The 25896-nt window shown below is 41.7% G+C and overlaps 1 protein-coding gene across 1 annotated transcript in view; it reads right to left on the bottom strand.

Annotated features, from left to right (window-relative positions):
* Positions 1-25205, bottom strand: part of MFSD3 (major facilitator superfamily domain containing 3) — a 78430-nt gene extending 53225 nt beyond the window's left edge. Inside the window, 3 exon segments of the mRNA XM_040432988.1 lie at positions 724-867; positions 870-1523; positions 25123-25205. Of these exon segments, the coding sequence (XP_040288922.1) occupies positions 724-867; positions 870-1404 (679 nt within the window). The 5' untranslated portion in view covers positions 1405-1523; positions 25123-25205.
* Between the last annotated feature and the right edge of the window lie 691 nt (positions 25206-25896).

Here is a 25896-nt window from a genome sequence, read left to right as displayed (position 1 = left end):
TCCTCTCTCTCCTGTAGAGTGTAAGCTCTTATGGTCAGTGAGGTCCTCTCTCTCTGTAGAGGGTAAGCTCTTATGGTCAGTGGGTCCTCTCTCTCCTGTAGAGTGTAAGCTCTTATGGTCAGTGAGGTCCTCTCTCTCTCCTGTAGAGTGAAGCTCTTATGGTCAGTGAGGTCCTCTCTCTCCTGTAGAGTGTAAGCTCTTATGGTCAGTGAGGTCCTCTCTCTTCTGTAGAGTGTAAGCTCTTATGGTCAGTGAGGTCTCTCTCACTGTAGAGTGTAAGCTCTTATGGTCAGTGAGGTCCTCTCTCTCCTGTAGAGTGTAAGCTCTTATGGTCAGTGAGGTCCTCTCTCTCTCTCTCTCCTGTAGAGTGTAACCTCTTATGGTCAGTGAGGTCCTCTCTCTCCTGTAGAGTGTAAGCTCTTATGGTCAGTGTGGTCCTCTCTCTCTCTCCTGTAGAGTGTAACCTCTTATGGTCAGTGAGGTCCTCTCTCTCCTGTAGAGTGTAAGCTCTTATGGTCAGTGGTCCTCTCTCTCTCCTGTAGACTGTAAGCTCTTATGGTCAGTGAGGTCTTCTCTCTCTCCTGTAGACTGTAAGCTCTTATGGTCAGTGAGCTCCTCTCTCTCTCCTGTAGAGTGTAAGCTCTTGTGGTCAGTAGGTCCTCTCTCACTTGCAGAGTGTAAGCTCTTAGGGCAGGGACTTACATACACACAAGGATTACTCACCCAGCTTGTAGATCAGCACGTAGACCATGGTCCACACCGTCCCTGGAGCTCTGAGGACTTGACCAGCCACATCCGTCAGCCTCAGTTTAGACAGAGAGGTCTTCAGGTTCCCTCGACGTGCCGACTCCTCGCCTTTCAGGGCTCTGACCCCCACGCACACAGCATCGCCATGAAGTACCCAGCCGAGAGGAGCAGGAAGACTACCCTCCAGCCCAGGACATTCAGCATGGTGAGGGCACCCCCTCCAGCCAGCACTGAGCCCAGCTTGTAGGCCACCACCTGGATGGAGTTACCCAGTCCCAGCTGGTCATGCTCCAGCACCGCCACGGTCACCGCGTCCAGAGCCACGTCCTGCATGGAGGACAGTATGTGCATAACAAGAAGCAGCCAAGCCAGTGGTGTGAACGTAGCCTGAAGGGGCAGCACCGAGCAGAGGGCACAGCATAGGCACAGGCCTCCAGTACTCAGCACAAGCCAAGCCTGGCGATGCCACCGTCCGTCCACCAGAGGAGACCACAGGAACTTCAGCAGCCACGGAAGGTACAGGACTCTGGTCAGCCCAATGTGAGCCAGGGACAGGCCCTGAGTGCGGAGCAGGACGGGGAGAAGACCAGACTGGAGGCCATAGGGGAAGCCCTGGACCAGATAGAGGACGCCAAGGACAAGGAATAGACTCGACATGGAGGCGGCACCGGAAAAGGGCGAGTCTGACGAGGGTCACAGGGGGCAGAGGGGTCACCAAACACAGGGCGTAATGTAAAGAGTAGTAGACGGAAAGCATCTCGAGTACTACTGGAGACCTAGAAGACAAAAAGGGCGGACATATAATGTACAGTATATAATATACAGTGTGACCTATAGACGGCGTATACCTCCCCTCACCCTGTATACTGGAGGTGTAATATACAGTGTATAATGTACAGTATATAATATACAGTGTGACCTTCAGACGGCGTATACCTCCCCTCACCCCGTATACTGGAGGTGTAATAATGTACAGTGTATAATGTACAGTATATAATATACAGTGTGACCTATAGATGGCGTATACCTCCCCACCCTGTATACTGGAGGTGTAATAATATACAGTGTATAATGTACAGTATATAATATACAGTGTGACCTATAGACGGCGTATACCTCCCCTCTCCCCGTATACTGGAGGTGTAATAATATACAGTGTATAATGTACAGTATATAATATACAGTGTGACCTATAGACGGTGTATACCTCCCCTCACCCTGTATACTGGAGGTGTAATAATATACAGTGTATAATGTACAGTATATAATATACAGTGTGACCTATAGATGGCGTATACCTCCCCTCACCCTGTATACTGGAGGTGTAATAATATACAGTGTATAATGTACAGTATATAATATACAGTGTGACCTATAGACGGCGTATACCTCCCCTCTCCCCGTATACTGGAGGTGTAATAATATACAGTGTATAATGTACAGTATATAATATACAGTGTGACCTATAGACGGTGTATACCTCCCCTCACCCTGTATACTGGAGGTGTAATAATATACAGTGTATAATGTACAGTATATAATATACAGTGTGACCTATAGACGGCGTATACCTCCCCTCACCCCGTATACTGGAGGTGTAATATACAGTGTATAATGTACAGTATATAATATACAGTGTGACCTATAGACGGCGTATACCTCCCCTCACCCTGTATACTGGGGGTGTAATAATATACAGTGTATAATGTACAGTATATAATATACAGTGTGACCTATAGACGGCGTATACCTCCCCCCACCCCGTATACTGGAGGAGTAATAATATACAGTGTATAATGAACAGTATATAATATACAGTGTGACCTATAGACGGCGTATACCTCCCTTCACCCCGTATACTGGAGGTGTAATAATATACAGTGTATAATGTACAGTATATAATATACAGTGTGACCTATAGACGGCGTATACCTCCTCTCACCCTGTATACTGGAGGTGTAATATACAGTGTATAATGTACAGTATATAATATACAGTGTGACCTATAGACTGTGTATACCTCCCCTCACCCCGTATACTGGAGGTGTAATAATATACAGTGTATAATGTACAGTATATAATATACAGTGTGACCTATAGACGGCGTATACCTCCCCTCACCCTGTATACTGGAGGTGTAATAATATACAGTGTATAATGTACAGTATATAATATACAGTGTGACCTATAGACGGCGTATACCTCCCCTCACCCTGTATACTGGATGTGTAATATACAGTGTATAATGTACAGTATATAATATACAGTGTGACCTATAGACGGAGTATACCTCCCCTCACCCCGTATACTGGATGTGTAATATACAGTGTATAATGTACAGTATATAATATACAATGTGACCTATAGACGGCGTATACCTCCCCCCACCCTGTATACTGGGGGTGTAATATACAGTGTATAATGTACAGTATATAATATACAGTGTGACCTATAGACGGCGTATACCTCCCCTCACCCCGTATACTGGAGGTGTAATAATATACAGTGTATAATGTACAGTATATAATATACAGTGTGACCTATAGACGGCGTATACCTCCCCTCACCCCGTATACTGGAGGTGTAATAATATACAGTGTATAATGTACAGTATATAATATACAGTGTGACCTATAGACGGCGTATACCTCCCCTCACCCCGTATACTGGAGGAGTAATAATATACAGTGTATAATGTACAGTATATAATATACAGTGTGACCTATAGACGGCGTATACCTCCCCTCACCCTGTATACTGGAGGTGTAATAATATACAGTGTATAATGTACAGTATATAATATACATTGTGACATATAGACGGCGTATATTTCCACTCACCCTGTATACTGGAGGTGTAATAATATAGTGTATAATGTACAGTATATAATATACAGTGTGACCTATAGACGGCGTATACCTCCCCTCACCCTGTATACTGGGGGTGTAATAATAACAGTGTATAATGTACAGTATATAATATACAGTGTGACCTATAGACGGCGTATACCTCCCCTCACCCCGTATACTGGAGGTGTAATAATATACAGTGTATAATGTACAGTATATAATATACAGTGTGACCTATAGACGGCGTATACCTCCCCTCACCCTGTATACTGGGGGTGTAATATACAGTGTATAATGTACAGTATATAATATACAGTGTGACCTATAGACGGCGTATACCTCCCCTCACCCTGTATACTGGAGGTGTAATATACAGTGTATAATGTACAGTATATAATATACAGTGTGACCTATAGACGGCGTATACCTCCCCTCACCCCGTATACTGGAGGTGTGATAATATACAGTGTATAATGTACAGTATATAATATACAGTGTGACCTATAGACAGTGTATACCTCCCCTCACCCTGTATACTGGAGGTGTAATAATATACAGTGTATAATGTACAGTATATAATATACAGTGTGACCTATAGACAGCGTATACCTCCCCTCACCCTGTAAACTGGAGGTGTAATAATGTACAGTGTATAATGTACAGTATATATATACAGTGTGACCTATAGACGGCGTATACCTCCCCTCACCCTGTATACTGGAGGTGTAATAATATACAGTGTATAATGTACAGTATATAATATACAGTGTGACCTATAGACGGCGTATACCTCCCCTCACCCTGTATACTGGAGGTGTAATATACAGTGTATAATGTACAGTATATAATATACAGTGTGACCTATAGACGGCGTATACCTCCGCTCACCCTGTATACTGGGGGTGTAATAATATACAGTGTATAATGTACAGTATATAATATACAGTGTGACCTATAGACGGCGTATACCTCCCCTCACCCCGTATACTGGAGGTGTAATAATATACAGTGTATAATGTACAGTATATAATATACAGTGTGACCTATAGACGGCGTATACCTCCCCTCACCCCGTATACTGGAGGTGTAATATACAGTGTATAATGTACAGTATATAAATACAGTGTGACCTATAGACGGCGTATACCTCCTCTCACCCTGTATACTGGGGGTGTAATATACAGTGTATAATTCAGTATATAATATACAGTGTGACCTATAGACGGTGTATACCTCCCCTCACCCCGTATACTGGGGGTGTAATAATATACAGTGTATAATGTACAGTATATAATATACAGTGTGACCTATAGACGGCGTATACCTCCCCTCACCCTGTATACTGGGGGTGTAATATACAGTGTATAATGTACAGTATATAATATACAGTGTGACCTATAGACGGCGTATACCTCCCCTCACCCCGTATACTGGAGGTGTAATAATATACAGTGTATAATGTACAGTATATAATATACAGTGTGACCTATAGACGGCGTATACCTCCCCCTCACCCCGTATACTGGGGGTGTAATAATATACAGTGTATAATATACAGTGTGACCTATAGACGGCGTATACCTCCCCTCACCCCGTATACTGGGGGTGTAATAATATACAGTGTATAATGTACAGTATATAATATACAGTGTGACCTATAGACGGCGTATACCTCCCCTCACCCTGTATACTGGGGGTGTAATATACAGTGTATAATGTACAGTATATAATATACAGTGTGACCTATAGACGGTGTATACCTCCCCTCACCCCGTATACTGGAGGTGTAATAATATACAGTGTATAATGTACAGTATATAATATACAGTGTGACCTATAGACGGCATATACCTCCCCTCACCCCGTATACTGGAGGTGTAATAATATACAGTGTATAATGTACAGTATATATATACAGTGTGACCTATAGACGGCGTATACCTCCCCTCACCCCGTATACTGGGGGTGTAATAATATACAGTGTATAATGTACAGTATATAATATACAGTGTGACCTATAGACGGCGTATACCTCCCCTCACCCCGTATACTGGGGGTGTAATAATACACAGTGTATAATGTACAGTATATAATATACAGTGTGACCTATAGACGGCGTACCCCCACCCTGTATACTGGGGGTGTAATAATATACAGTATATAATGTACAGTATAAATATACAGTGTGACCTATAGACGGCGTATACTTCCCCTCACCCTGTATACTGGGGGGTAATAATATACAGTATATAATATACAGTGTGACCTATAGACGGTGTATACCTCCCCTCACCCGTATACTGGAGGTGTAATAATATACAGTGTATAATGTACAGTATATAAATATACAGTATGACCTATAGACGGCGTATACCTCCCCTCACCCTGTATACTGGAGGTGTAATAATGTACAGTATATAATATACAGTGTGACCTATAGACGGCGTATACCTCCCCTCACCCTGTATACTAGGGGTGTAATAATATACAGTGTATAATGTACAGTATATAATATACAGTGTGACCTATAGACGGCGTATACCTCCCCTCACCCCGTATACTGGAGGTGTAATAATATACAGTGTATAATGTACAGTATATAATATACAGTGTGACCTATAGACGGCGTATACCTCCGCTCACCCTGTATACTAGGGGTGTAATAATATACAGTGTATAATGTACAGTATATAATATACAGTGTGACCTATAGACGGTGTATACCTCCCCTCACCCCGTATACTGGGGTGTAATAATACAGTGTATAATGTACAGTATATAATATACAGTGTGACCTATAGACGGCGTATACCTCCCCTCACCCTGTATACTGGGGGTGTAATATACAGTGTATAATGTACAGTATATAATATACAGTGTGACCTATAGACGGTGTATACCTCCCCCCACCCTGTATACTGGGGGTGTAATAATATACAGTGTATAATGTACAGTATATAATATACAGTGTGACCTATAGACGGCGTATACCTCCCCTCACCCCGTATACTGGAGGTGTAATAATATACAGTGTATAATGTACAGTATATAATATACAGTGTGACCTATAGACGGCGTATACCTCCCCTCACCCCGTATACTGGAGGGGTAATAATATACAGTGTATAATGTACAGTATATAATATACAGTGTGACCTATAGACGGCGTATATCTCCCCTCACCCCGTATACTGGAGGTGTAATAATATACAGTGTATAATGTACAGTATATAATACACAGTGTGACCTATAGACGGCGTATACCTCCCCTCACCCCGTATACTGGAGGGGTAATAATATACAGTGTATAATGTACAGTATATAATATACAGTGTGACCTATAGACGGCGTATACCCCCCCTCACCCCGTATACTGGAGGAGTAATAATATACAGTGTATAATGAACAGTATATAATATACAGTGTGACCTATAGACGGCGTATACCTCCCCTCACCCCGTATACTGGGGTGTAATAATATACAGTGTATAATGTACAGTATATAATATACAGTGTGACCTATAGACGGCGTATACCTCCCCTCACCCGTATACTGGGGGTGTAATAATATACAGTGTATAATGTACAGTATATAATATACAGTGTGACCTATAGACGGCGTATACCTCCCCTCACCCTGTATACTGGGGGTGTAATATACAGTGTATAATGTACAGTATATAATATACAGTGTGACCTATAGATGGCGTATACCTCCCCTCACCCTGTATACTGGGGGTGTAATATACAGTGTATAATGTACAGTATATAATATACAGTGTGACCTATAGACAGTGTATACCTCCCCACCCGTATACTGGAGGTGTAATAATATACAGTGTATAATGTACAGTATATAATATACAGTGTGACCTATAGACGGCGTATACCTCCCCTCACCCTGTATACTGGGGGTGTAATAATATACAGTGTATAATGTACAGTATATAATATACAGTGTGACCTATAGACGGCGTATACCTCCCCTCACCCCGTATACTGGGGGTGTAATAATATACAGTGTATAATGTACAGTATATAATATACAGTGTGACCTATAGACGGCGTATACCTCCCCTCACCCGTATACTGGGGGTGTAATAATATACAGTGTATAATGTACAGTATATAATATACAGTGTGACCTATAGACGGCGTATACCTCCCCACACCCTGTATACTGGGTGTACTATACAGTGTATAATGTACAGTATATAATATACAGTGTGACCTATAGATGGCGTATACCTCCCCTCACCCTGTATACTGGGGGTGTAATATACAGTGTATAATGTACAGTATATAATATACAGTGTGACCTATAGACGGTGTATACCTCCCCTCACCCCGTATACTGGAGGTGTAATAAAAAGTGTATAATGTACAGTATATAATATACAGTGTGACCTATAGACGGCGTATACCTCCCCTCACCCCGTATACTGGGGGTGTAATAATATACAGTGTATAATGTACAGTATATAATATACAGTGTGACATATAGACGGTGTTTACCTCCCCTCACCTGTATATCTGGAGGTGTAATAATATACAGTGTATAATGTACAGTACTATAATACACAGTGTGACCTATAGACGGCGTATACCTCCCCCTCACCCCGTTATACTGGAGGGGTAATAATATACAGTGTATAATGTACATGTATAATAATTACAGTGTGACCTATAGACGGCGTATATCTCCCCTCACCCTGTAAACTGGAGATTAATAAATATACAGTGTATAATGTACAGTATATAATATACAGTGTGACCTATAGACGGCGTATACCTCCCCTCACCCTGTTACTGGGGGTGTAATATACATGTATATTTACAGTATATAATATACAGTGTGACCGTATAGATGGTGTATACCTCCCCTCACCCTGTATACTGGGGGTGTTAATATACAGTGTATAATGTACAGTATATAATATACAGTGTGACCTATAGACGGTGTATAACCTCCCCTCACCCCCGTATACTGGGGGGTGTAATATACAGTGTATAATGTACATATAATAATATACAGTGTGACCTATAACGGCGTATACCTCCCCTCACCCTGTATACTGGGGGTGTAATAATATACAGGGTAAATGTACATATATAATATACAGTGTGACCTATAGACGGCGTATACCTCCCCCCACCCTGTATACTGGGGGTGTAATTATACAGTGTATAATGTACAGTATATAATATACAGTGTGACCTATAGACGGCGTATACTCCCCCTCACCCCGTATACTGGATGTGTAATATACAGTGTATAATGTACAGTATATAATATACAGTGTGACCTATAGACGGCGTATACCTCCCCTCACCCCGTATACTGGATGTGTAATATACAGTGTATAATGTACAGTATATAATATACAGTGTGACCTATAGACTGTGTATACCTCCCCTCACCCCGTATACTGGAGGTGTAGTAATATACACTGTATAATGTACAGTATATAATATACAGTGTGACCTATAGACGGCGTATACCTCCCCTCACCCCGTATACTGGGGGTGTAATAATATACAGTGTATAATGTACAGTATATAATATACAGTGTGACCTATAGACGGCGGTATACCTCCCCTCACCCCGTATACTGGAGGTGTAATAATATACAGTGTATAATGTACAGTATATAATATACAGTGTGACCTATAGACGCGTATACCTCCCCTCACCCCGTATACTGGGGGTGTAATAATATACAGTGTATAATGTACAGTATATAATATACAGTGTGACCTATAGACGGCGTATACCTCCCCTCACCCTGTATACTGGGGGTGTAATAATATACAGTTTATAATGTACAGTATATAATATACAGTGTGACCTATAGACAGCGTATACCTCCCCTCACCCTGTATACTGGAGGTGTAATAATATACAGTGTATAATGTACAGTATATAATATACAGTGTGACCTATAGACGGCGTATACCTCCCCTCACCCTGTATACTGGGGGTGTAATATACAGTGTATAATGTACAGTATATAATACACAGTGTGACCTATAGACGGCGTATACCTCCCCTCATCCTGTATACTGGGGGTGTAATAATATACAGTGTATAAAGGAAAAATTCTTACCTGGGATTTTACTTTCCTTGAGTCCGTAGGCAGCACAGAATGGGGTTAACTTTGTTCTCATCCGATCCCAGGACCGCCCACCTAGATAATAGGTACAGATTAAAACAATTAACTCATTAGTAGTGACCTATAAAGGCTGCTCCAGCCAGAACCTCCTTGTGTTAATACAAATAGACTCAGACCAAGAATTATGCCAAAAAACAATATAAGAAATTTATTAGGGAGGGGTATACTTGTGCTGCCTACGGACTCAAGGAAAGTAAAATCCCAGGTAAGAATTTTTCCTTTCCCATTTCGTCCTACGGCAGCACAGAATGGGATTTTCATAGATCACAAGGGGGGGTATCCTCACTCAGAGCTGCAGACCAGAACCCCGTACCAAAGGCTGAGCTCCTAGCGTTAACATCCAAACTATAATGCTTGACGAAGGTCAGGGAGGAAGACCAGGATGCTGCATTGCAGATTTCTCAATCGAGACCTGTGCGACCTCTGCCCAAGAAGTAGCCGTGGCCCTGGTGGAATGTGCTCTTACTGGAAATGGAGGTGATATCTTTTCCAGAGTATAGGCTTCCATTATTGTGGCTTTGATCCATCTTGCCAAAGTATCTTTAGAAGGAGAAGAACCCTTTCTTGGCCCAGAGAAGAGGACAAATAGATTTTCTACTGCTCTGAATTCTCTTGTTCTTTGTAAATAGATAAGTAGAGCTCCTTTTAACATCCAATGTTATGTAAGAGTATCTGGTTCTCGTCCATAGGCTCAGGAAAAAATACTGGAGGAACGACTCTCTATTTTTGTTTGCTGGTTGAAGGGACTTTAGGCAAAAAGGCTGGCATAGTACGAAGTAGAACCCCATCTGGCAGGAAAACGTAAGTATGGGAATTTTGAAGACAATGCCTGAAGTTCCCCCAGTCTTTTGGCAGACGTAATTTGCTGTGAGGAATAGAGTCTTGCAGGAGAGCCATTTGTAGTCCACTTCTTGTAATGGCTCAAACGGGGGAGCTGCAAGCCTTTTTAGTACCAGAGAAAGATCCCAGAGGGGTACTGGGGTCTCTAATGAACAGGTTTGAGCCTCTTGATTGCCTTGAAAAACCGGAATATCAAAGGATGATGAAGGAATTCATTCTCTGTTACAGAGTTTATTGCCGGCATGTGGGATCTTAGCGTATTTGGCTTGAGCCCTTTCTGGAACCCATCTTGGAGGAACTGCAGGATGTCAGAAATATTGATGGTTTCATGGCTGGTCTGTGACATCCAGGATAGAAATTTTCTCCAGACTTTAGCATATTTTCTGTTGGTAGAGTCTTTCCTAGATGCCAGCAGGGTGGTTGATTACCGATTGTGACAAGCCCATTCTCTCTAGTCTACTTCTCTCAGCCTCCAGGCCGTAAGGTGTAGACGTTGTAGATTTTGATGATACAGGTTGTTCTGCAACAGGAGATCTGGCTACAGGGGGAGTTTCCAGAAGTTCCCCTTGGACAAGTGAAGAAGAGGGGAAACCATGACCTTCTCGGCCAAAATGGCGTGATCATAATGGCCTGAGGCTTCTCCTCTGCTATCTTCCGAAGAACTCTCGGGATGAGAGGTACTGGGGGAAATATATAGACCGAATGGGCGTTCCCAGCTCATGGAGAAGGCCGTCCACCACTGTTGGACTGTCGAAGCTGTTCAGCGAACAAAACCTGCTCAGTTTTCTGTTCTCTGCTGTCGCCATCAGATCCCATGCAGGAGAGCCCCACTTCTCTGTAATTTGGTGAAAAACGACTGATTGAGCTCCCATTCGGCTGGTTCACAGTCTTCCTGCTCAGATGATCCGCTTGCGTATTGCAGCAGCCCCTGATATGCGCTGCTTTTAGTTCCAGCAGGTGTGATTCCGCCCAGCTGAAAATAGTTTTGCACAGCTCCAGAAGAGGTCCGCTCCTCGTACCTCCCTGTTTGTTCAGGTAGAATACGGTAGTAAAGTTGTCCAAATGGATCAGAACGGATCTCCCTACTATATCGGACTTGAAGTGGCGAAGAGCCAACAGAACCGCCTTCAGCTCTTTGTAGTTCGACGATTCTTTGTGAAGATCCTCGGGGCTGAACATAACCCGAAGGGAAGAGCTCTGAACTGGTAATGCAAAACTTCTCTTCCTCTTTTGATGGCAACTCTCAGGAATCTTCTTGACTGTGGATTTATAGGAACATGCAGATAGGAGTCTTTGAGATCTAAAGAAGCCATGAACAGGTTCTTCCTAAGGACAGCAGCAATGGATCTCATCGTCTCCATTTTGAAATGGATTTTCTTTAGATGATGGTTTAAGTAGCGCAGGTCTATGATCAGCCGACTCTTCCCATTCCCTTTGGGTACGCAGAAAATTCTGGAGTAGATTCCGGAGTTTTTGAATCGTTTGGAACTGGTTCCAAAGCTCCCTTTTCTATGAACTCCCTTAACAAAAGAAAGATCTGTGGATCTCTTGGTTTGTTCACAGTAAACCTGTCTTTCGGTGCGCAACTGAACTCCAGATTGTAGCCATTTTGTATGATGTCCAGAGCCCAGCTGTCTGATGTAATTTGAAGCCAGCTCCGGTGAAAAAGGGATAATCGACCTCCTACCCTTACAATTATGGCGTCAGAATTCCTGCTTCTGAGGCCTATTCTCTTCCGTTTTCCTTTTAGGTTTCTCCGACGAACCCCAAGTTCTACGGTCAGTTCTTCCTCGGCTTGAGTGACCTCTATAGCCTGATCTTCTGGGATCCTGTCTGTAGGAACGAAAAACTCCTGGGTTTCTCCTTCCGCTTGGCTTGAGGAAAACTTAGTACTTTATCCTCCATATTCGCCTTCAAGAGTTTATCCAGGTGAGACCCGAACAATTCTCCTGGCTCAAAAAGGGAGGGAACATAAATTGTTCTTAGAAGATGGATCCCCAGACCAGAGCTTCAACCAGAGTGATCTTCGTATGGAGTTCGTGAGAACCATGTTCTTCGCCGTAAACCTTATCGTGTCTACTGGGAAATCACAGAGGAATTCCGTCGCCAGCTTCAGGTTAGGTATTTGCTTCAGGAGGTCTTCTCAGGGGACACCGTCTTCAATGTCCCTGCCAAGATGGCTTAACCATACTCTAAGAGCCCGCGCCACTGGGACTGACGCCATGGCCGCTTTATTAAGAGACGCTAGATAGATGTGAGACCTCTTAAGGAGGCCATCCGCCTTCCTCTCCATAGGGTCCTTCAATAAAGCCGAGTCATCTGATGGAAAGAATGATTTTCTGGCTAATCTCGTCACTGCTGGGTCTACCCTAGCAGGGCCTTCCCAGCTCGAGGATTCCGCTGGATCTGTTTTATAAACTGCTCTAAATCTGGAGCCTAAGTTCAGCCTTGCCACTGGATGTTCCCACTCTTTACGCAAAACTGCATCAAGAACAGGGTGACCTGGAAACACCGACGCCTTCTTCTTCGGAAAGTAGAAGAGATTATCCTCGTCATGGCTACAGGCCTTTTCCTTACTGGTCTCCATGATACTCTTTACCTCTTTAATAAGATGATTCGTATCAGATTTATTAAAAAGAAAGTTATCTTCTAGAACCTGCGACTCCGAACTAGAGGAGACTTCGCCTTCTGACCGTGAATCCACAGAAGAGGAAGATGGAGACCGACGTCTCCTCTTTTTTGATGACTTTTTAGATTTAGTTTATTTGAGGAAAGCCCTGAACAGAGACATCATCTTGGTGGTGTCGTCATCTGATGTTTCATCTGGATGGGAGCACTGCTCGCAGATGTTAGAGGTATGGTCTTCCAGTAAGGGCTGCAGACAGGAGATGCAGAGTGCAGGTTCAGCTCTCTGTTTCTTTTAGCAGGTGCAGTTCCCTGTGCGTCCTGGAAACACCTGAGGCAGAGATCCTGCAGGAAATCATCAGGAAGGGGTTGGTCACAACCCTGACACAATCTGTGTCTGCTTTTGCGAGCCCTCTTGCTGGATGTGGAGGACATCTGCAATAAAAAATGAAGGTATAAATCATTCAAAATAACAGCAGGGCAATGAGGGGTTAACTGCCTGACAATAGGACAGGCAAATACCTTCAAATCGCTAGAGCTCAGCTGCCTAGGCACCAGGGCAGCTGAGCTCTGCATAGTCCCGCTTTTTATACCTGAGATTTGAATTTGGCGCCCAAAAGAATGGGCGTGCGCCTATGACGTCAGACGCCGTCGCGTCTGCGTTCCACGATGCGTTCCATGAAACCGGAAGTGGAAGATAGCCGGCAATACCAGAGCGGCACAGCGCTTAACAGCCAAACCAATGGCCGGACGCTGAAGGGACGCAGGTGGGAGGTAAGCGGGACGAGAGTGGAGCCAGGGAACCATACATGGCTGTAACCACTCTCCGGCCTGGACCTGGAAAAACAAGGTACAACGGCCATCTCCAAGGTGGATCCATAGGTGGGCTTCATCCTCTGATGAGGACAATAAAAAAACACAAGGAGGTTCTGGCTGGAGCAGCCTTTATAGGTCACTACTAATGAGTTAATTGTTTTAATCTGTACCTATTATCTAGGTGGGCGGTCCAAGGATCGGATGAGAACAAAGTTAACCCCATTCTGTGCTGCCGTAGGACGAAATGGGAATGTACAGTATATAATATACAGTGTGACCTATAGACGGTGTATACCTCCCCTCATCCTGTATACTGGAGGTGTAATAATATACAGTGTATAATGTACAGTATATAATATACAGTGTGACCTATAGACGGCGTATACCTCCCCTCACCCCGTATACTGGGGGTGTAATAATATACCGTGTATAATGTACAGTATATAATATACAGTGTGACCTATAGACGGCGTATACCTCCCCTCACCCTGTATACTGGGGGTGTAATAATATACAGTTTATAATGTACAGTATATAATATACAGTGTGACCTATAGACAGCGTATACCTCCCCTCACCCGTATACTGGAGGTGTAATAATATACAGTGTATAATGTACAGTATATAATATACAGTGTGACCTATAGACGGTGTATACCTCCCCTCACCCGTATACTGGAGGTGTAATAATATACAGTGTATAATGTACAGTATATAATATACAGTGTGATCTATAGACGGTGTATACCTCCCCTCACCCTGTATACTGGAGGTGTAATAATATACAGTGTATAATGTACAGTATATAATATACAGTGTGACCTATAGACGGCGTATACCTCCCCACCCGTATACTGGGGTGTAATATACAGTGTATAATGTACAGTATATAATATACAGTGTGACCTATAGACGGCGTATACCTCCCCTCACCCGTATACTGGGAGGTGTAATAATATACAGTGTATAATGTACAGTATATAATATACAGTGTGACCTATAGATGGCGTATACCTCCCCTCACCCTGTATACTGGGGGTGTAATATACAGTGTATAATGTACAGTATATAATATACAGTGTGACCTATAGATGGCGTATACCTCCCTCACCCTGTATACTGGGGGTGTAATATACAGTGTATAATGTACAGTATATAATATACAGTGTGACCTATAGACAGTGTATACCTCCCCTCACCCCGTATACTGGAGGTGTAATAATATACAGTGTATAATGTACAGTATATAATATACAGTGTGACCTATAGACGGCGTATACCTCCCCTCACCCTGTATACTGGGGGTGTAATAATATACAGTGTATAATGTACAGTATATAATATACAGTGTGACCTATAGACGGCGTATACCTCCCCTCACCCCGTATACTGGGGGTGTAATAATATACAGTGTATAATGTACAGTATATAATATACAGTGTGACCTATAGACGGCGTATACCTCCCCTCACCCGTATACTGGGGGTGTAATAATATACAGTGTATAATGTACAGTATATAATATACAGTGTGACCTATAGACGGCGTATACCTCCCCTCACCCTGTATACGGGGGTGTAATATACAGTGTATAATGTACAGTATATAATATACAGTGTGGACCTATAGATGGCGTATACCTCCCCTCACCCTGTAAACTGGGGGGTGTAATATACAGTGTAATAATGTACAGTATATAATATACAGTGTGACCTATAGACGGTGTATACCTCCCCTCACCCTGTATACTGGAGGTGTAATAATATACAGTGTATAATGTACAGTATATAATATACAGTGTGACCTATAGACGGCGTATACCTCCCCTCACCCTGTATACTGGGGGTGTAATAATATACAGTGTATAATGTACAGTATATAATATACAGTGTGACATATAGACGGTGTATACCTCCCCTCACCCTGTATACTGGGAGGTGTAATATATACAGTGTATAATGTACAGTATATAATACACAGTGTGACCTATAGACGCGTATACCTCCCCTCACCCCGTATACTGGAGGGTAATAATATACAGTGTATAATGTACAGTATATAATTATACAGTGTGACCTATAGACGGCGTATATCTCCCCTCACCCTGTATACTGGAGGAGTAATAATATACAGTGTATAATGTACAGTATATAATATACAGTGTGACCTATAGACGGCGTATACCTCCCCTCACCCTGTATACTGGGGTGTAATATACAGTGTATAATGTACAGTATATAATATACAGTGTGACCTATAGATGGTGTATACCTCCCCTCACCCTGTATACTGGGGTGTAATATACAGTGTATAATGTACAGTAATATAATATACAGTGTGACCTAAAGACGGTGTATACCTCCCCTCACCCCGTATACTGGAGGTGTAATAATATACAGTGTATAATGTACAGTATATAATATACAGTGTGACCTATAGACGGCGTATACCTCCCCTCACCCTGTATACTGGGGGTGTAATAATATACAGTGTATAATGTACAGTATATAATATACAGTGTGACCTATAGACGGCGTATACCTCCCCCCCCCCTGTATACTGGGGGTGTAATATACAGTGTATAATGTACAGTATATAATATACAGTGTGACCTATAGACGGCGTATACCTCCCCTCACCCCGTATACTGGATGTGTAATATACAGTGTATAATGTACAGTATATAATATACAGTGTGACCTATAGACGGCGTATACCTCCCCTCACCCCGTATACTGGATGTGTAATATACAGTGTATAATGTACAGTATATAATATACAGTGTGACCTATAGACTGTGTATACCTCCCCTCACCCCGTATACTGGAGGTGTAGTAATATACAGTGTATAATGTACAGTATATAATATACAGTGTGACCTATAGACGGCGTATACCTCCCCTCACCCCGTATACTGGAGGTGTAATAATATACAGTGTATAATGTACAGTATATAATATACAGTGTGACCTATAGACGGCGTATACCTCCCCTCACCCCGTATACTGGAGGTGTAATAATATACAGTGTATAATGTACAGTATATAATATACAGTGTGACCTATAGACGGCGTATACCTCCCCTCACCCCGTATACTGGGGGTGTAATAATATACAGTGTATAATGTACAGTATATAATATACAGTGTGACCTATAGACGGCGTATACCTCCCCTCACCCTGTATACTGGGGGTGTAATAATATACAGTTTATAATGTACAGTATATAATATACAGTGTGACCTATAGACAGCGGTATACCTCACCCTCACCCTGTATACTGGAGGTGTAATAATATACAGTGTATAATGTACAGTATATAATATACAGTGTGACCTATAGACGGCGTATACCTCCCCTCACCCTGTATACTGGGGGTGTAATATACAGTGTATAATGTACAGTATATAATACACAGTGGTGACCTATAGACGGCGCGTATACCTCCCCTCATCCTGTATACTGGGGGGTGTAATAATATACAGTGTATAATGTACAGTATATAATTATACAGTGTGACCTATAGACGGCGTATACCTCCCCTCACCCCGTATACTGGAGGTGTAATAATAATACAGTGTAATAATGTACAGTATATAATATACAGTGTGACCTATAGACGGCGTATACCTCCCTCATCCTGTAGACTGGAGTGTAATAATATACAGTGTATAATGTACAGTATATATAATATACAGTGTGACCTTAGACGGCGTATACCTCCCCTCACACCCGTATACGGGGGGTGTAATAATATACTGTGTATAATGTACAGTATATAATATACAGTGTGACCTATAGACGGCGTATACCTCCCCTCACCCTGTATACTGGGGGTGTAATAATATACAGTTTATAATGTACAGTATATAATATACAGTGTGACCTATAGACAGCGTATACCTCCCCTCACCCCGTATACTGGAGGTGTAATAATATACAGTGTATAATGTACAGTATATAATATACAGTGTGACCTATAGACGGTGTATACCTCCCCTCACCCCGTATACTGGAGGTGTAATAATATACAGTGTATAATGTACAGTATATAATATACAGTGTGATCTATAGACGGTGTATACCTCCCCTCACCCTGTATACTGGAGGTGTAATAATATACAGTGTATAATGTACAGTATATAATATACAGTGTGACCTATAGACGGCGTATACCTCCCCCACCCTGTATACTGGGGGTGTAATATACAGTGTATAATGTACAGTATATAATATACAGTGTGACCTATAGACGGCGTATACCTCCCATCACCCCGTATACTGGAGGTGTAATAATATACAGTGTATAATGTACAGTATATAATATACAGTGTGACCTATAGACGGCGTATACCTCCCCTCACCCTGTATACTGGGGGTGTAATAATATACAGTGTATAATGTACAGTATATAATATACAGTGTGACCTATAGACGGCGTATACCTCCCCTCACCCCGTATACTGGAGGTGTAATAATATACAGTGTATAATGTACAGTATATAATATACAGTGTGACCTATAGACGGCGTATACCTCCCCTCACCCCGTATACTGGAGGTGTAATAATATACAGTGTATAATGTACAGTATATAATATACAGTGTGACATATAGACGGCGTATACCTCCCCTCACCCCGTATACTGGAGGAGTAATAATATACAGTGTATAATGTACAGTATATAATATACAGTGTGACCTATAGACAGGTGTATACCTCCCCTCACCCCGTATACTGGAGGAGTAATAATATACAGTGTATAATGTACAGTATATAATATACAGTGTGACCTATAGACAGTGTATACCTCCCCTCACCCTGTATACTGGAGGTGTAATATACAGTGTATAATGTACAGTATATAATATACAGTGTGACCTATAGACAGTGTATACCTCCCCTCACCCCGTATACTGGAGGAGTAATAATATACAGTGTATAATGTACAGTATATAATATACAGAGTGACCTATAGATGGCGTATACCTCCCCTCACCCTGTATACTGGGGGTGTAATATACAGTGTATAATGTACAGTATATAATATACAGTGTGACCTATAGACGGCGTATACCTCCCTTCACCCCGTATACTGGAGGTGTAATAATATACAGTGTATAATGTACAGTATATAATATACAGTGTGACCTATAGACGGCGTATACCTCCCCTCACCCTGTATACTGGAGGTGTAATAATATACAGTGTATAATGTACAGTATATAATATACAGTGTGACATATAGACGGCGTATACCTCCCCTCACCCCCGTATACTGGAGGTGTAATAATATACAGTGTATAATGTACAGTATATAATATACAGTGTGAACTATAGACGGCGTATACCTCCCCTCACCCCGTATACTGGAGGTGTAATAATATACTGTGTATAATTGTACAGTATATAATATACAGTGTGACCTATAGACGGCGTATACCTCCCCTCACCCTGTATACTGGGGGTGTAATAATATACAGTTTATAATGTACAGTATATAATATACAGTGTGACCTATAGACAGCGTATACCTCCCCTCACCCTGTATACTGGAGGTGTAATAATATACAGTGTATAATGTACAGTATATAATATACAGTGTGACCTATAGACGGTGTATACCTCCCCTCACCCCCGTATACTGGAGGTGTAATAATATACAGTGTATATTGTACAGTATATAATATACAGTGTGATCTATAGACGGTGTATACCTCCCCTCACCCTGTATACTGGAGGTGTAATAATATACAGTGTATAATGTACAGTATATAATATACAGTGTGACCTATAGACGGCGTATACCTCCCCCACCCTGTATACTGGGGGTTGTAATATACAGTGTATAATGTACAGTATATAATATACAGTGTGACCTATAGACGGCGTATACCTCCCATCACCCCGTATACTGGAGGTGTAATAATATACAGTGTATAATGTACAGTATATAATATACAGTGTGACCTATAGACGGCGTATACCTACCCTCACCCTGTATACTGGGGTGTAATAATATAACAGTGTATAATGTACAGTATATAATATACAGTGTGACCTATAGACGGCGTATACCTCCCCTCACCCCGTATACTGGAGGTGTAATAATATACAGTGTATAATGTACAGCTATATAATATACAGTGTGACCTATAGACGGCGTATACCTCCCCTCACCCCGTATACTGGAGGTGTAATAATATACAGTGTATAATGTACAGTATATAATATACAGTGTGACATATAGACGGCGTATACCTCCCCTCACCCCGTATACTGGAGGAGTAATAATATACAGTGTATAATGTACAGTATATAATATACAGTGTGACCTATAGACAGTGTATACCTCCCCTCACCCCGTATACTGGAGGAGTAATAATATACAGTGTATAATGAACAGTATATAATATACAGTGTGACCTATAGACGGCGTATACCTCCCCTCACCCTGTATACTGGAGGTGTAATATACAGTGTATAATGTACAGTATATAATATACAGTGTGACCTATAGACAGTGTATACCTCCCCTCACCCCGTATACTGGAGGAGTAATAATATACAGTGTATAATGTACAGTATATAATATACAGAGTGACCTATAGATGGCGTATACCTCCCCTCACCCTGTATACTGGGGGTGTAATATACAGTGTATAATGTACAGTATATAATATACAGTGTGACCTATAGACGGCGTATACCTCCCCTCACCCTGTATACTGGAGGTGTAATATACAGTGTATAATGTACAGTATATAATATACAGTGTGACCTATAGACGGCGTATACCTCCCCTCACCCTGTATACTGGAGGTGTAATAATATACAGTGTATAATGTACAGTATATAATATACAGTGTGACATATAGACGGCGTATACCTCCCCTCACCCCGTATACTGGAGGTGTAATAATATACAGTGTATAATGTACAGTATATAATATACAGTGTGACCTATAGACGGCGTATACCTCCCCTCACCCCGTATACTGGAGGTGTAATAATATACAGTGTATAATGTACAGTATATAATATACAGTGTGATCTATAGACGGCGTATACCTCCCCTCATCCTGTATACTGGGGGTGTAATAATATACAGTGTATAATGTACAGTATATAATATACAGTGTGACCTATAGACGGCGTATACCTCCCCTCACCCTGTATACTGGGGGTGTAATAATATACAGTGTATAATGTACAGTATATAATATACAGTGTGACCTATAGACGGCGTATACCTCCCCTCACCCTGTATACTGGGGGTGTAATAATATACAGTGTATAATGTACAGTATATAATATACAGTGTGACCTATAGACGGCGTATACCTCCCCCCACCCTGTATACTGGGGGTGTAATAATATACAGTGTATAATGTACAGTATATAATATACAGTGTGACCTATAGACGGCGTATACCTCCCCTCACCCTGTATACTGGAGGTGTAATAATATACAGTGTATAATGTACAGTATATAATATACAGTGTGACCTATAGACGGCGTATACCTCCCCTCACCCCGTATACTGGAGGTGTAATAATATACAGTGTATAATGTACAGTATATAATATACAGTGTGACCTATAGACAGTGTATACCTCCCCTCATCCTGTATACTGGAGGTGTAATAATATACAGTGTATAATGTACAGTATATAATATACAGTGTGATCTATAGACGGCGTATACCTCCCCTCATCCTGTATACTGGGGGTGTAATAATATACAGTGTATAATGTACAGTATATAATATACAGTGTGACCTATAGACGGCGTATACCTCCCCTCACCCTGTATACTGGGGGTGTAATAATATACAGTGTATAATGTACAGTATATAATATACAGTGTGACCTATAGACGGCGTATACCTCCCCTCACCCTGTATACTGGGGGTGTAATAATATACAGTGTATAATGTACAGTATATAATATACAGTGTGACCTATAGACGGCGTATACCTCCCCTCACCCCGTATACTGGGGGTGTAATAATATACAGTGTATAATGTACAGTATATAATATACAGTGTGACCTATAGACGGCGTATACCTCCCCTCACCCTGTATACTAGAGGTGTAATATACAGTGTATAATGTACAGTATATAATATACAGTGTGACCTATAGACGGCGTATACCTCCCCTCACCCCGTATACTGGAGGTGTAATAATATACAGTGTATAATGTACAGTTTATAATATACAGTGTGACATATAGACGGTGTATACCTCCCCTCACCCTGTATACTGGAGGTGTAATAATATACAGTGTATAATGTACAGTATATAATATACAGTGTGATCTATAGACGGCGTATACCTCCCCTCATCCTGTATACTGGGGGTGTAATAATATACAGTGTATAATGTACAGTATATAATATACAGTGTGACCTATAGACGGCGTATACCTCCTCTCACCCTGTATACTGGGGGGTGTAATAATATACAGTGTATAATGTACAGTATATAATATACAGTGTGACCTATAGACGGCGTATACCTCCCCTCACCCTGTATACTGGGGGTGTAATAATATACAGTGTATAATGTACAGTATATAATATACAGTGTGACCTATAGACGGCGTATACCTCCCCTCACCCTGTATACTAGAGGTGTAATATACAGTGTATAATGTACAGTATATAATATACAGTGTGACCTATAGACGGCGCATACCTCCCCTCACCCCGTATACTGGGGGTGTAATAATATACAGTGTATAATGTACAGTATATAATATACAGTGTGACCTATAGACGGCGTATACCTCCCCTCACCCTGTATACTGGAGGTGTAATAATATACAGTGTATAATGTACAGTATATAATATACAGTGTGACCTATAGACAGCGTATACCTCCCCTCACCCTGTATACTGGAGGTGTAATAATATACAGTGTATAATGTACAGTATATAATATACAGTGTGACCTATAGACAGCGTATACCTCCCCTCACCCCGTATACTGGAGGTGTAATAATATACAGTATATAATATACAGTCTGACCTATAGACGGCGTATACCTCCCCTCACCCCGTATACTGGAGGAGTAATAATATACAGTGTATAATGTACAGTATATAATATACAGTGTGACCTATAGATGGCGTATACTTCCCCTCACCCCGTATACTGGAGGTGTAATAATATACAGTGTATAATGTACAGTATATAATATACAGTGTGACCTATAGACGGCGTATACCTCCCCTCACCCTGTATACTAGAGGTGTAATATACAGTGTATAATGTACAGTATATAATATACAGTGTGACCTATAGACAGTGTATACCTCACCCCGTATACTGGAGGTGTAATAATATACAGTGTATAATGTACAGTATATAATATACAGTGTGACCTATAGACGGCGTATACCTCCCTCACCCCGTATACTGGAGGTGTAATAATATACAGTGTATAATGTACAGTATATAATATACAGTGTGACCTATAGACGGCGTATACCTCCCCTCACCCGTATACTGGGGGTGTAATAATATACAGTGTATAATGTACAGTATATAATATACAGTGTGACCTATAGACGGCGTATACCTCCCCTCACCCTGTATACTGGGGGTGTAATAATATACAGCGTATAATGTACAGTATATAAAATACAGTAATACCTATAGACGGCGTATACCTCCCCTCACCCTGTATACTGGGGGTGTAATATACAGTGTATAATGTACAGTATATAATATACAGTGTGATCTATAGACGGCGTATACCTCCCCTCACCCTGTATACTGGAGGTGTAATAATATACAGTGTATAATGTACAGTATATAATATACAGTGTGACCTATAGACGGCGTATACCTCCCCTCACCCTGTATACTGGGGGTGTAATAATATACAGTGTATAATGTACAGTATATAATATACAGTGTGACCTATAGACGGCGTATACCTCCCCTCACCCCGTATACTGGGGGTGTAATAATATACAGTGTATAATGTACAGTATATAATATACAGTGTGATCTATAGACGGCGTATACCTCCCCTCATCCTGTATACTGGGGGTGTAATAATATACAGTGTATAATGTACAGTATATAATATACAGTGTGACCTATAGATGGCGTATACCTCCCCTCACCCTGTATACTGGGGGTGTAATAATATACAGTGTATAATGTACAGTATATAATATACAGTGTGACCTATAGACGGCGTATACCTCCCCTCACCCTGTATACTAGAGGTGTAATATACAGTGTATAATGTACAGTATATAATATACAGTGTGACCTATAGACGGCGTATACCTCCCCTCACCCTGTATACTGGAGGTGTAATAATATACAGTGTATAATGTACAGTATATAATATACAGTGTGACCTATAGATGGCGTATACCTCCCCTCACCCCGTATACTGGAGGTGTAATAATATACAGTGTATAATGTACAGTATATAATATACAGTGTGACCTATAGACGGTGTATACCTCCCCTCACCCCGTATACTGGAGGTGTAGTATACAGTGTATAATGTACAGTATATAATATACAGTGTGACCTATAGACGGCGTATACCTCCCCTCACCCCGTATACTGGAGGTGTAATAATATACAGTGTATGATGTACAGTATATAATATACAGTGTGACCTATAGACGGCGTATACCTCCCCTCACCCTGTATACTGGAGGTGTAATAATATACAGTGTATGATGTACAGTATATAATATACAGTGTGACCTATAGACGGCGTATACCTCCCCTCACCCTGTATACTGGAGGTGTAATAATATACAGTGTATGATGTACAGTATATAATATACAGTGTGACCTATAGACGGTGTATACCCCCCCTCACCCCGTATACTGGAGGAGTAATAATATACAGTGTATAATGTACAGTATATAATATACAGTGTGACCTATAGATGGCGTATACCTCCCCTCATCCTGTATACTGGAGGAGTAATAATATACAGTGTATAATGAACAGTATATAATATACAGTGTGACCTATAGACAGCGTATACCTCCCCTCACCCTGTATATATACACAGATACTCACTGGTGCTGTGTTCCCTGGCAGCAGCCATGTTTAGAGGATCATGTGACCTGGCTTTGTTGGTCACATGGTCTTGTGTCTCCGCCTCTGCTCTGTAGTTAACCTCTTGTGTTCCAGCCTCCTTCTCCAGCCTCCAGTCGCTGATTCTCGAGTTTTCTATTGTTGTCAGACTCAGACGTGTCAGCAGTGAGTAGTTATACCCAGATATGTGCCCCCTCACAGTAGTTATACCCAGATATGTGCCCCTCACAGTAGTTATATCCAGATATGTGCCCCTCACAGTAGTTATACCAGATATGTGCCCCTCACAGTAGTTATACCCAGATATGTGCCCCTCACAGTAGTTATATCCAGATATGTGCCCCTCACAGTAGTTATACCCAGATATGTGCCCCTCACAGTAGTTATACCAGATATGTGCCCCCTCACAGTAGTTATACCAGATATGTGCCCCCTCACAGTACTTATACCAGATATGTGCTCCCTCACAGTAGTTATACCCAGATATGTGCCCCTCACAGTAGTTATACCAGATATGTGCTCCTCACAGTAGTTATACCAGATATGTGCCCCCTTCACAGTAGTTATACCCAGATATGTGCTCCCTCACAGTAGTTATACCCAGATATGTGCCCCTCACAGTAGTTATACCAGATATGTGCCCCCTCACAGTAGTTATACCAGATATGTGCCCCCTCACAGTACTTATACCAGATATGTGCTCCCTCACAGTAGTTATACCCAGATATGTGCCCCTCACAGTAGTTATACCAGATA

This window comes from Bufo bufo, chromosome 5 (assembly GCF_905171765.1).
Source record: "Bufo bufo chromosome 5, aBufBuf1.1, whole genome shotgun sequence".
NCBI lineage: Eukaryota > Metazoa > Chordata > Amphibia > Anura > Bufonidae > Bufo > Bufo bufo.
The sequence above is the reverse complement of the archived record's forward strand: the minus strand, read 5'-3'. Positions and strand labels throughout refer to the sequence as shown.